A 15,112-nucleotide genomic window follows, 5' to 3' on the forward strand; every position below is an offset into this window, starting at 1 on the left:
TAACGTCTATTTAGACAGCAATAGATGTAAAGGTGCCGGAATATAGCAACAATGCTAATTTACATCCGCAGTCCCTATTGATACATTCAACCATCTCTCAGAAATAGCTGTTCCATTTAAAATACACAGTAGAGATGAATGCAGGAAGGTACGCCAACATCCTATCTGATCATCTCGTCTATAACAGCAAAGTTTTGATAGCAATAGAACACTTGCATAATCTCTCAATCATCTAGCTGTGCTAAACAGTGAACCATGTTGCTGAAAATGAATACAGGACAGGGTCAAGAGGTCCAATTAAAAGAATAGCTCCATGTTATTGCGTATTAGATTTATTTGCATTGATTATCTCTTTATCTTATCAATCTGGAACTCAAGTCAAAAGATAGTTAGCCAGGCTAGAGTTAAGGCTCTTTTTTAATTCTTTACACAGCTCTTCTGTCATTTTTCATGAACAGTTACTGCATCAGGAGTGCTTTGAAGAGTTCTACAGGGTGCTCTGTTATTCCCATTTTCATTTACAATGAAACACAAAAGACAGCATTTATGTTGAGTTTAGGAACACAGTGTGATCCAGCCAGGAGGATACCAAAACAACAGGCTTTACACCCTTTGTTCAAATGTGGACAACAAGTTTTATTTTTAGACATTCAGACAGACTAGTTTCCTTAAAGCAAAGTGATGCCCTGACAGTGATAGGGTGTTCTCCCAAATAGTCTTTGAATGATCTAGTCTTAACTGGTGACAAGTGCAGTGCTCCCTTGATGTTGTGCTGCCTCCAACTGAAACAACAATGTGGAATCATACCTTGTGTTTTTACTCCAAACGGAGGCAAATAATCACCAATTCTTGAGAATCGCTTGTAGTTTGGATCAAGGAACATGGGAGCCAGTTTAGTGAACCTGTTGATGTAAGGAAAACATGTTAGAACAAGAATGAAGAAATGATATTCATGAATCTAGCATTACAACCCAGATGAGAACAGTGTAGATGCACTGATTAATAGCAGAATGCTTAAGAGGATTTAACGGATCGTGTTTCCAGCTAATCCACAATCTGAGACAATCTTTTCCAAAACAAAGTGAGGAAAAGGACAGAGCTGACTTCACACAGTAAGGCTATGAGATCTTTTGGCTGACATACTGTTGACTTTGCAGCAACAAAGGAGTAGTATTATAAATGCCTTGCTTAAAAGCACCTCAATAATGGTAACGGGAAAGCAGACAAGCATGATCCATTCACTTTTCCGCCAAGGCCCAGCCGGTGGTTTAAAGACAGCACGAACCAATCTGAACCCTTTCAATGATTCCACCACCACAGATGTAACAAGCAAACCAATCACAGCCACAACAAAGACTGTGCTGTTGCACTTCCATTTCTGTGTTTCTAGTAGTTGTTCACTCCAGTTTCCATTTAGAAAGCTTCACAGTCTGTCATAAAGTGTAGTGTTGGGGGCACTACTGTTCATTTACTGCCTCCCTCTTGGTAACGCAGTAACATTGGTATTTATTTCTAACACTGATGATACAGTTTTATGTACTCTGACTGCTTCTGTATAAGATAAATAGATATCTGAAGGATTGTTGGATTGTTGGCTTCTCTGTCTTTTGTTTAAAATTTGTAATTATGTGAGGTGATATGACAGGACTTATGTTGTGAATATTGATGTTTAATTCAATATAAGGCAAATAACCATTAGTAAATGAGGGCAGCAGGTTAAGGTAAATATCTTTTATGAAATATGTTGCACCTATGACTAACCCATAATGCAGCGCTCAAATATATTGTTAGTATAGTATTTCATAGCTTCAAGACAGTCACAGTGCCAGGAGCACAGGTAGAATGCACCAGAACATTCCAGAGACCATGGCTGAGGCTGGTTTTGATGCTATCAGTTCTATGACCCTGGAGCCGACCCTGTTGCCTATACCGGCGCAGAAGCAACTGGAATTCTATGATATTAGTGATTACATCAGTTTCCAAAGCCACAGAATTTGGTGTGATCTTTTGCTTGCTCTAACAAAACTTTTTGCTAACACCACCACAATTTTACGATTGGGAACACAATCACTTCAAGGTGAAGAACTTATTCTGGGGGGTTGAACTTGCTGGTTACCACCTACAGTGCCCAAATAATTAGTGTCTGCTCAACATTGCATGTAAAACAAAAATTACAAAGTGTATACTGTTAATTCTGTGCTTCAGGGCATTGAATATGTTATGCTCTATTTAATCCTCACATATGTCTCCACTTTTGAGGATTGGACCTTAATGAAGGCCAACATAGCTGAGCTTCCTGTTAAAGCACAGCTCGACATGTATGTCCTTTTAAGTATCGACATGTGTATGTGTACTTTGTCAAGATCCCCTGGAAAGAGCTGACAAAAACATGAATTCATAATCAAAGAAAAATTCACCATAATGATGGCAGAGATTTCCACCAGTACATCCAAACGTGACACTGGGTTTAATTTACATTCTGACAGGAAATATATACAAATAAGAAGCAATGTAAACTATTTACTACTGTTTACTTTTAATGGAGACAACACTGTAATATGGAATTATTCCAGTAACACTGGACAATAACTAAATACATACTCTGTCAGGACACTGCTTCTAAAAGTAAACTACAAAAGAGTTAGCAAGAACAACCACAATCACAGTACTTCAAAACACTCTGCTGCTATTTAAAATGAATAATAAGTCTGATCAACTCATTTTCAAAACCAGTTTTATGGGTTTTTTCCTTTAAAATGTCACTCAAAAACTGACTTCTATAAAACCTCTAAAAAGGTACCATGTACATCAACTAAATGAGCAATTTTGCTGCAGAAGAACCATAAGACTAAATGAGAATGCTCCTTGGACTGAGTCAACCAATGCATTGGTTTTTTTCATGCTATTATCACACAATTAACTGCAGTTGAGCTCTAAATTGGCAGCACAAAGTAGCTGCTCTATAGTTTGTGGTCTACAAAGTAACTGAAAGAAAATGTTTCCTGAAAACACAAAAACTCGATTAAGAAATCAGCTACTTGCCTTTCAGTTTGCATATTGTTTTAATGATTGACAGTGTGGTTTGGTGGATTTATCTCGTTCTATTGTCCATCTGTAAAGTCAGTTGGTTTAAATCAGTCCCCATAAATTAGAAAGGTAGAAATTTCATTCCCAAAATAACAAATAAAATAAAATGAGATCATTTTCTGTGAATGTGATTTTCTTGAGATCTAAAACATCTTCTCCTACAAAATTATGTTCTACTAAAGCAGCTACTATCAATACTCCTCACTGATATAAAAATGTTGTACCTTTGCTGTTTAACTTCAGTACTTTGGCCTTTCAAAAAATGTGTCATTTGGTACAACAACAACATCATCAAGTTCTTTATCGCATCCAAAGGCTGAGTCTTAGAGAACCAGTTAAAAAAATCAGCTAAAACATGCATTTTTAGTCTAAAGAGACTAGAGTACCAATGAAATGAAAAGGAAACATGTTACCCTAATTTCTCACATAATTACAGAAAATTCTTGAATCTAAAAATCAAGAATTTTCTGTAATTATGTGACAAATTCCAGCATTTGTAGACCGGCCCCAACCTTGACCCTACCAAGCTGCAAATGGTAGAGCCACGGACGAGAATGGAAATTAGGACTTTGATGTGAGCCCAACCTCGTTTTTCCTCATTCAGCAGGAGTATCTGCCCCGCATTGAACCTCTACATGTGTACATCATCAAGTCAAATTGAAATATTTGTTGCATATCAACCGTCCCACATTTCCTCTCACATCTCAAGTCTGCTTTCAAACTAGCTGTGTGAATGAACATCTGAAACAAATTCTCTGATAAGCCATTAAACGTTTGCAATATTTTTCTTCTGACTGTATTATTTGTAAGCAATGGCAGATTAGGTATAGAACGGTTAGTGAGAACAAAGTGGAGTGGAGTGACTCGGTTAGAGCTTCTTGACTGTTCTCTCACCTGCATCACCTGCTGTCAGTTGCAGCAGAGGAACCTGGGCAAAAACAGCAGAATAAATGGGTCAAGGACGCCCTAGGCATTCTACCGCTACTTTTTCCAAAGGAAAATCCTCCTGTATTATTCTAACAGGTTACAATCTGGACTCTGTCAGCACACTTCATTAACACTGCCGTCTAAAGGCGCTGCTGGGTTGCAGAGTTGCGTGTCTCTGGTGCTCAGAGAGCGAGTGTGTAAGTCAACTGACCTGAGGTTTTCTCACGCACTGGGACAACAACAGAGCAGAAGGGGGCAAAAATAGATGTGCATGACACACAGGCCCATTCAGAATGCTGCGTCTTCAAACTCATTTTATACATAGTGCTGAAAACATAAGCAGGTGAAGAGCTTTCACAGTGTGTGGACTTCTTAAGTCTTTAATAATGCAGAGCCAGAAATGGGATCCTTCCTCTGTCAGACCATGCTGAGCTCAGAGAGCTTTCTATTGTATAAAACGTGACAGTTTGCCTGGGAGGTCAGTTTTTAGGTGTACAGTCAGTGAATTAGGTGGTTCTTTAGAACACTGAAGCAGCACCACCTTCAAAGTGCTTACTTTGTCACTGTATCAGTCTACCTTTGGGTGGCGTATTGACGCATCCATACTGAAGTTTGAAAGGGTTTAAAATCACACACACCTTCCCAGTGATGCATTCATTTGCTTAAGTGAAGGTCTTATGATAGACTTCACTAGTTAGCTGCCACCGAGTATTCCATTCAGTAGCTGTAATATAAACTCAAGGTGGATGCAAATATTTATCAGATATGAGTGTCATAAAAATTTGCAAGAGTCCACTTGTTGATCTGAGGGCTAAACAATGTCAGTGAAACACATAATTCTTCTATCTTCCTTGATCTTGAAAGGACCAGAGCTGCAAAGTCCTTCTCTACCAACATATGCACAGTGCGCTCAGCACCAAAATAGTGTAGACAGGCAAAGACAATTTCAAGCTCAGGAAAACACTAAGCAGTCACAGAAATGCTTTAACTGCATGTTGCTCTGTACAAAAATGATCCTATTCTAGGGTCCTAAAACTAAAACTATAATCACTGATCACAACAGAAATGTAAAAAAAAAAAAAGTTACAACACCTGGTTTTCTAAGACAGTGCAAACTTGGTGGCCACTGGATGGACAGTGAGAAGGACTGAGAGAAAATGAGGTGGAAATGTCTGAGAGCAATGTAAAAACCACTACTGTTGAGGTATTGGCACCCCTACTAATTGATACAGAATAAATCACAGGTTTCACCATGATCCAGTATTATATTGATTGTTTTAACAACAATCTGATATTGTTGATATTACAAAGTCTGCCAAAATACATTTTCGATTTGACTCCAAAGAGGTGATTAATATGCATATATATTGGCCTGTTAATCAATCACAGCTATATTATGAACTCACAAAAATCAACTGCAGCCTGGTTTCACTAAATTTATTTTGGATCTGAAAAAGAGAAGACGAAATCATGAACATGAAATGATAAACAGTCTATTCTTTTTAAAAAGGTTCACTACAAAGTGCCACAGTTCTCAAGTTTAAGGGGTTTCTTTGAGTCACTTTATCATTAAAGCAGGGCACATTAAAGCAGGATTTTATTCATAGATCCTTCACTAATATTTAGTGTTTAAACAATATATATTAACAAAATCACTTCTAGCAGATAAAACAAACTGACTAACAACAAACAAGGTCACCACTTAACCTATACTTGTAAGTGCAAAGTCAGCACAGTCTTGTAGAATCATAGGCTAGCTATCACCTGTCTGTCTCTCTCTGACTGTGCACTAGAAGAAATGTGGGGTTGATCCAAATGCTTTCTGAATCTACATTAAAGCAAGAAAAGCACTCAGAGAATGCACTACTCCACCAAGGCTGCTCAATCATATCATTTCCGACAGACAAGTCCCAATAAGTCCACAGCGGTGAATCTGTAGTAGGATCACAATCATGTGATCGTCAGCAGGCAGCTGATGCAGTGTTCACTTGTTGTCATAGTTACAGTGACGCCATGCTATCTCACAATGATACAGAAATCTTTAGCAAATCTGCGGATCCAGACTATAAGCCGTGTCACTTCCAAAATTTAATCATTTGGGTCTTGGGACATTTCTGACCTTCCCTGAAAATTTCATCCAACTCTATTGATCCATTTTTGAGTAATGTTGCATACAGAAAGATGGACAAATAGACCAACAGACGGACAAACGTACACCAATCATCACATAGCTCTGCAGAGTACCTTAATGAGTAAAAACGAAATTCAGAGCAAAGCAAATGTAAACAATTCCATGTATTCTTAGTGGATAGCATAGTATTGCTCCACTTCTTGGAATGGCTGAAATGGTAAAGTGGAATTGCTAGGGATGTGCCAGGCAACTCTAAAATGAAGGAGCACGATATGGCTTGATTTATAGATTGCCAATTCCATTGTATTGTTGGTCAATAAATCTGTATATTTTTTTACACCCCTACGTTTTGCATGTCTACATGAGCAGCCAAGGCCCTGTCTGCACAGTGATAGAAGCTCCCACTGGCAAACTAGTAAACTAAGCACAGCTGAGTGTTGAGAAAGTGTTCAGCTCTCAAGATGGTAAGATGTCCTTTACATTTTAGTCATCCGAACTATATGTCACAGCACCTGACATGGGGAGAGCATGGAAACTGCACACAGAGTACCTCTATTCAGCCCTGGTAAAGTTTCTTTGACTCATTCTCCCACCGCGCTGGTGTCAGGTCCTCTATGACTTGTTATCTGTCCATTACAACCGCAATGAGTACAAAAGGAAACCACTCTCAATGGGCTGTTTGCTAGATTGCTTAATCAGAGCTGAGGCCTTGTAGATCAACAAACAATGTGTGGATTCAATGTGCTAATGGAAACTGTAAAGAAATGTGCAGAATGACTCTGGATTAGACATCACAGCTGCATTGTAATAGAGGACTACGGTCACATGTGGGATGGAATTAAGTCCCTAGCATGTTGACAAAGCAAAACAACAAGTGGATTAATAGTAGGAACTGTTTCTGGATGAATAGAATAGAACAGCTTTAGTTTTATTGTAAAAATTACCTTGTACACAAAACTAAATGTGGAATTATCTGGATCTATCTGGGACTGTCCATAAAGTCATACGGTAATATAAATTCAATGTCTGTTCACACAGAACCCAAATAAAATGATTTGCCGTGCTTTATTAATGCCACTCTGCCTGCAGGAATGTTTTTTTGTCTGAACCAACAGCATAAACGGAGCTCGGTCGAACTGTTAAAGTGATGCAAAAGTAAAAGCTACACTTTACCAGAGTACTACTACCAATGTCAGATAAAACTGGCAATTTTCTAGCAAATCTTTTTATTAAATTTGAAAAAATGAGCAGTGGAGCTACATCACACAGTAAAGGCCACATTAGCTGATTGTTTAAATTGTAATTAAGTAACTCCACTGACAGTGAGATGAGATGCATCACTGTCTGATTGAACTCAGTGAGTGATTAACTGATAGGTGCTTTGTTTAATTCACATTTATAAACTAGAAAAGCACTCAGAGAGTGCAGACCTCCGCCAAGGATAGAGAGGAAAACAGGAAACCCATGCAGTAAAGGATCATGAGCTGGAATCGAATCTGCGTCTCGGACACAGTTCTGTTTACGAATCACCTTCTTAACCAGTTGAGCTATCTGGACGCCTTGCTCCAATTTGTTGGACGACATACTAACCTATGATGTTTTTGTCATATTTTGGACCACATACTAAAACATACTAAAAAATTCAAAGTGATCCAGAATCCAGGATCCTTTCCGGCTTGCCACCAAAATTAAATCGGCTCTTCCTCTTACCATAGTCTACACCCCTCAAAATTTCATCCGAATCTGCCCAGGCATTTTTGAGTTATCTTGCTAACGAACGAACGAACGCACGGACAGACAGATAAACGCCGGGTGTCACATAACATCCTTGGCGGAGGTAATAAGTGCATCACATTGCAAAGTCGTGGAAAAAAGAAATAAAAAAGTGGATCTATTCCATTCTAGAAATTCTATTCTATATCTTTGCTTCAGTATGTCCTTTCCAGGCCATAATCTAGATACATGTGACTAAACAGTCAGTAACATCGATAATGTACTGATTCAAACCTGGTGCCTGAGCTCTTCATCTTTGTCTTAATGCATTACTGAGTAATACTGTTATTGATACTATGAAGCCGGTTTTTGCAACACCACTGCCCCAACAATGACAAAAACAACTTTAAATACAAATGTGATGCCAAGTCAGATGGGATTTGAATGCATATACACTTGCTTGTCAGGTTTGTAAGGTGCACTTAATCAGAACAAGTTCATTTAATGTACCAGTGCTGCAATAAATTCCCTCCTCATGAAAATTACAATGTTCTCTTCTAGAGAGATGTCGAGTCAGCTCATCTGATCATTTCGGAAGATGGAGTTGGTCTGTTATACAGAGAAGTGTTTCTGTTATTTGGTTCATTCTGACAAAAAAGCAGAAGAAGAAATAATACAAACACATGTCCATGCCAGTTCATCACCTTTATGTACATTTTGCACTTTTAAATTGTTACTGATAAACTATTTGTAATAGAAACTACAGCATTTAAAGCATTTTCACCCTAAAACAATTTGTCTAATGTGAGTTCCTACCAGCAAACTGCAACAAAGAATTCTCCAGTCAACCCACAGAGCCAAATGCACACATCATAATGTCTATTGCTCATAAATGTAACTAAGAATTGACTGAAGAAAGCAGTAAAGGTGGTGCAGCAATAATAACGCTAGCCTACAGTCTCACTATGAAACCTTATGCTGCCGATATGTGCAGGCAGAGACGTTTTGAGAGATTTGTAACACCTAACCAAGTTACCAAAGTGAAACACAATCATGCTCTAAAAGAACAAAATCATTAATAATAGCACTGGTAATAGATGGACCACTGACTGCATGAGTTTAAAGCAGTAAAATAAGGTCCTACTAACAACAGAGCATCTGACAATCATGGTTCATGTCTAAAATAAAGACTCATTTCAAACAGGCAGAAAAATATGCTATATGTCTACTTACTTTGGATAAATGGCAGTCATTTTGGCAGCTGCAAAACCTGGCTTACAGACACCCTCACTGATATTGCCATACTTGTACATCAGCTCCAAAGGCCTGTAGACATGGAAAAAAGAAATCAAACCATGATTAAAAATGCACCCACGCATTACATATACAGTTTAGAGTACACAAATAATAATAATAATAGGGACAATTTAGTGTGTATTAACCCATGAACCTAATGCCATTACTGACACAATGCCTGAAAACAAGCTCCTAGTGTAGAGCCCATTAGTGCCTCCACTTGGAGTGGGAAGTAAAAATTGTAGGAATAATCAGTTGAATACTCACAGAGTAGCATCCAGCTTCAAAAGGAATCCTTGCTTGTCATACACTAGCAAAATGAAAAAGGAGGCAAATATAGTGACAATAAAAGGCACACATTAAAATTTAGAAACTGCTCTGGCACATCTGTGAACTCATAACCGTGTCCAACAATATTTTTTTTCGTAATAAAGTATTCTACATGTGTACTGTCTGGGCAGGAAGGGCAGTGTGCAGGTGTGGACTGGTCAGCTAGACATTTGCAAATATTCCCAGCTGTTTTTTTCCAATCCCCAGCATCATTAGTGTACATTCCTACATATAGATATTCAATAGGTCATCTGTTGAAATCTGTATTAGCAGGTCATAGCTGCCATCATAAGTGAAAGCAGTGAACACCTGTTAAACATATCCAGCACTGTTTAAAGAAACAAGAGGAAAGGTATCAAACAAAGAACAAAAAAGCTTTGCTGGCTGATGCTGCCAACTGTGGTAAATTCTAACAGGTGTATTTAGGCAGTCTGCAGGTAATGATGAGGTTGATGATGAAGCAACAGAAACATCAGAGGAGTGAACAGGGAGCAATGATTAACATTCTTACATACACCATGCAGCAAATGAACTAACGAAATGTTTTTGTTAACTTTTAAACGCTATTGCTGGAGTCCTGCTGCAGGTTTCATATTCCCATGATTTACATGTCAGACTGGGTGCACCAGCAATTAAAAAAAGTTGTTTGCTGTATTTCTCTAAGTTTTTTTTTTTTTTTATTCGACTGTAAATGGGTTAACTAAACATGTAAATCTGACCATTTTCCTCTGGACAATTAATGAATTATTTTTTCCATCATAGTCCATAAGGTATAATATGAAAGAGCCAGCCATTTTTTAAAAAATGACTTAATAAACGCTCTACACTTTAAACCAACAGGTGAAGATAGCTCTGAAAGAGGAAGGGAAAGGATGGAGGATCGAGCAGGAACCAGCACAGACACAATTAGAGAAGCAAGAATTGCTGAATGTAACTGTACAGCTGTGAATTAGAGCACAAAGCATCATTTATATGATGAACAGTTGTAAACAAAAATTTGCATACACTTATAAAGACCATGCACATGGCATCACTGAGTTTCCAATGACTCCTATAACTTTGGTTGTTCTGTGATGGAACCATTGAAACCCATTCATTTTTGCTACAATTTTAAAGATGTAGAAAGCTGTGCTGGTCATTATTTTCTTAGTGACATGGATCTTAACTTCTCATGAGATGAATGAGAGCTGAGTCTGATCTTATACTCATCAGACTCAGCCACAAACACTACAGTGGGAAAATCTAAGGTGCTCAGCAAAGTCTTGAATGACTTGTTCAGTCATTTGAAGCCCATTCAAAGCAGCAGCAGATGCCAAAATCATCTGTGCACACTTTTGTTTGGAAATGTAAAGTGCATGGCACAGTTGTGTCATTTTCACAATGCTGTAGTTGTTTTGGACAAAAACAGTATGAGCTATTAATTCAAAAACATTGCCACTGAAAAGTTAAGAAAGTTGCCATTTTGAATTAAACTTGAAAGCCTGATGACACTTTTTAAAGAAAAGACTGTACCCATTCATGCATTATTACCCTCTGCTGTTGTTTTTTCTACATTTACGCCAATTGTGGTGACTGCCAATCTGGCCCTTTTGCAAATCAATCCTTATCCTTTACTCACGATGGATTCTGAAAGATGGCTTAACTGTCAGTTGTCAGATTTCCATATATATAATAAGGTGAGGACACACCTGAACACCGTTAAGCTGACTACATATGTAATTTGACCATGGTAAGTGATGGGACCTCGCATGGACCAAGGTCATTGCATCCAAAACCCGGAGCTTCTGTCTTTGCTGCTTCACAGCCGTTCTGAGCCCACTAGACTACTGTGGCATTAGCACAGTGAGATTCAAAGGGTTACTGAAACATAAGACAACTTGATAAGACAACTTGTAGGCTGGGGCAGTCCTCTCCAGAGCTGTTAATCTTTCGCACAGCTAGCATAGTGTGACGCCTTCCCTTATTATTTGAATTCTACGAATCTCTACATAACTCACTTTGGCACACTTCCAAACAGAAAACAGCATTTCCATTTGTTTGACGATACAAAGATTGTTTAGGCCTCAGATTAACAAGTCATAAGTACCAACTACTGTTCTTAAGGACATCAAGAGACATGCAGAGAGTAGAGCTGCAGAGTTTGAGTGTATTAATTAACCTAATATTACTATTACTGAAATATGTGTCTTGCCTGCCAGGACAAGCAACAGATGTTAGTGTAGATACCATTTGAACTGATCTTAAGATTTATACTAAAAAATACCCTCCATACTCTCATTTGTAAGGTTTTAGCACTTACCATGTCCAATTTTACAAAAAACAGATCTTTGTATCACAGCAAGAAAAAACCCAGACTCCCTTCAAAAATCATGCAGTTAATTTTTTTAATTTCTATTGTTTTTCCATACAGCCTTTGTAGCAATTTGAATAAAAAACTAATCAATTTTTACTTTATGTTTATGGTCAGCCTGCATTATATATTGTCTCAGAATTGATGTCATGTGCATGCGATATCATGCGGCTGTGGATCAGGTGGTAGACCAGGTCGTCCAATGAGCAAAGGGTCGGCGGTTCGATTCCCGCTCTCGCCTAGTCATGTGCTGTTGTGTCCTTGGGCAAGACACTTTACCTGCCTTGCCTCCAGTGCTGCTCTCAATGTAGCCGCAAGGGGACACAAGCCAGTGTCTTATTGTGCCGGTCCCAAGGCCGGATAAATACAGAAGATTGTGTCAGGAAGGGCATCTGACGTAAAACTTTTGGCCAAATCAAACATGCGAATCAAATGTATGACTTCCACACTGGATCGGTCGAGGCCCGGGTTAACAACGACCGCCATCGGTGCTGTCGACCTACAGGGTGCCGGTGGAAAATGGACGACTGTTGGTCGAAGGAGGAGGGGAGGAAGGTGTGTTCGTAGGAAGAGAGAGAAGAGGAACACCAAGAGTCTAGGACTGAGAGTAGGGACTTTGAATGTTGGAACTATGACAGGAAAAGGTAGAGAGCTGGCTGACATGATGCAGAGGAGGAAGGTGGGCATACTGTGTGTCCAGGAGACCAGGTGGAAAGGTAGTAAAGCTAGAAGTTTAGGAGCAGGGTTCAAGTTGTTCTATCATGGTGTAGATAGGAAGAGAAATGGAGTAGGAGTTATCTTGAAGGAGGAGTTTGTTAAGAATGTCCTGGAGATAAAAAGAGTGTCAGATCGACTGATGAGCCTGAAGCTAGAAATCGAAGGTGTGATGTTCAATATTGTTAGTGGGTATGCTCCACAGGTAGGATGTGAGCTGGAGGAGAAGGAGAAATTCTGGTTGGACCTTGATACAGTGATGCAGAGCATCCCTAGAAGTGAGAGAGTTGTCATTGGTGCAGACTTCAATGGACATGTTGGTGCAGGAAACAGAGATGATGAGGAGGTCATGGGCAGGTTTGGTATCCAGGAGAGGAACGCAGAAGGACAGATGGTGGTTGACTTTGCAAAAAGGATGGAAATGGCTGTAGTGAATACTTTCTTCCAGAAGAGGCAGGAACATAGGGTGACCTATAAGAGTGGAGGTAGGAGCACACAGGTAGACTACATCTTGTGTAGACGGTGTAATCTGAAGGAGATCAGTGACTGCAAAGTAGTGGTAGGTGAGAGTGTAGCCAGACAGCATAGGATGGTGGTGTGCAGGATGACCCTGGTGGTGAAGAAGATGAAGAGGGCAAAGGCAGAGCAGAGGACCAAATTGTGGAAGTTGAAAAAGGTAGAGTGTTGTATGACTTTCAGGAAAGAGTTTGGATGGTCAGGAGGTGCTTCCAGATGACTGGACAACTACATCAAATGTGATCAGGGAGACAGGTCGGAGAGTACTTGGTGTGTCATCTGGAAGGAAAGGAGATAAGGAGACTTGGTGGTGGAATGAGGAGGTGCAGGAGTGGATCCAGAGAAAGAGGTTAGCTAAGAAGAAGTGGGACACAGAGGACTGAAGAGAGTAGACAGGAGTACAGGGAGATGCACCGTAAGGTGAAAGTAGAGGTGGCAAAGGCCAAACAAGGGGCTTACGATGACTTGTATACTAGGTTGGACAGTAAGGAGGGAGAGACTGATCTGTACAGGTTGGCAAGGCAGAGAGACAGAGATGGGAAGGACGTGCAGCAGGTTAGGGTGATAAAGGATAAGGATGGAAGTGTGTTGACAGGTGCCAATAGTGTGATGCGAAGATGGAAAGAGTACTTTGAAGAGTTGATGAATGAGGAAGTAGCAAAGATTAGTAAGGATGAAGTGAGGAGGGTATTGAAGAGGATGAAGAGTGGAAAGGCACTTGGTCCCGATGATATACCTGTGGAGGTATGGAAGTGTCTCGGAGAGGTAGCAGTAGAGTTTCTGACTGGGTTGTTCAACAGGATCTTAGATAGTGAAAAGAAGCCCGAGGAATGGAGGAGAAGTGTGCTGGTGCCCATCTTTTAAGAACAAGGAAGATGTGCAGAGTTGTGGCAAACTAAAGAGGAATAAAGCTGATGAGCCACACGCTGAAGCTATGGGAAAGAGTAGTTGAAGCTAGACTAAGGGAAGAGGTGAACATCTGTGAGCAGCAGTATGGTTTCATGTCAAGAAAGAGTACAACAGATGCAATATTTGCTTTGAGGATGTTGATAGACAAGTACAGAGAAGGTCAGAAGGAGCTGCATTGTGTCTTTGTAGATCTGGAGAAAGCTTATGACAGGGTGCCCAGAGAGGAACTGTGGTTTTGTATGAGGAAGTCTGGAGTGTCAGAGAAGTATGTTAGAGTGGTGCAGGACATGTATGAGGACTGTAAGACAGTGGTGAGGTGTGCTGTAAGTGTGACAGAGGAGTTCGAGGTGGAGGTGGGACTACATCAGGGATCAGCTCTGAGCCTCTTCTTGTTTGCTATGGTGATGGACAGGATGACAGACGAGGTTAGACAGGAGTCTCCATGGACTATGATGTTTGCAGATGACATTGTGATCTGTAGTGAGAGCAGGGAACAGGTGGAGGAGAAGCTAGAGGCATGGAGGTTTGCTCTGGAAAGGAGAGGAATGAAGGTTAGCCGCAGCAAGACGGAGTATCTGTGTGTGAACGAGAGGGACCCAAGTGGAAGTGTGAGGTTACCGGGAGAAGAGATCAAGAAGGTAGAGGATTTTAAGTACTTAGGATCAACAGTACAGAGCAATGGAGAGTGTGGAAAAGAGGTGAAGAAGAGTGTACAGGCAGGCTGGAGAAAAGTGTCAGGTGTGATGTGTGATAGAAGAGTTTCAGCTAAAATGAAAGGAAAGGTTTACAAAACTGTGGTGAGACCAGCCATGTTGTTTGGTCTGGAGACAGTGTCCCTGAGGAAAAGACAGGAGGCAGAGCTGGAGGTAGCAGAACTGAAGATGCTGAGGTTCTCTTTGGGAGTGACCAGGATGGATAGGATCAGGAATGAGTACATCAGAGGGACAGCACATGTTAGAGGCTTTGGAGATAAAGTCAGAGAGGCCAGACTGAGATGGTTCGGACATGTCCAGAGGAGAGAGAGTGAATATATTGGTAGAAGGATGCTGAGTTTCCCACTGCCAGGCAGGAGGCCTAGAGGAAGACCAAAGAGGAGGTTTATGGATGTGGTTAAAGAGGACATGAAGGTAGTTGGTGTG

The 15,112-nt window shown here is 40.1% G+C and overlaps 1 protein-coding gene across 1 annotated transcript in view; it reads right to left on the minus strand.

Moving 5' to 3' along the window:
- st3gal3a (ST3 beta-galactoside alpha-2,3-sialyltransferase 3a) overlaps positions 1-15,112 on the minus strand; it is a 41,834-nt gene that overhangs the window by 17,709 nt on the left and 9,013 nt on the right. The window contains exons 3-5 of the mRNA XM_022208530.2: positions 9,422-9,464; positions 9,092-9,184; positions 808-902 (exon numbers count right to left, since the gene is read on the minus strand). Coding sequence (XP_022064222.1) covers positions 808-902; positions 9,092-9,184; positions 9,422-9,464 — 231 coding nt within the window. The remainder of the gene's footprint in view (positions 1-807; positions 903-9,091; positions 9,185-9,421; positions 9,465-15,112) is intronic.

Source organism: Acanthochromis polyacanthus, chromosome 15, assembly GCF_021347895.1.
Source record: "Acanthochromis polyacanthus isolate Apoly-LR-REF ecotype Palm Island chromosome 15, KAUST_Apoly_ChrSc, whole genome shotgun sequence".
NCBI lineage: Eukaryota > Metazoa > Chordata > Actinopteri > Pomacentridae > Acanthochromis > Acanthochromis polyacanthus.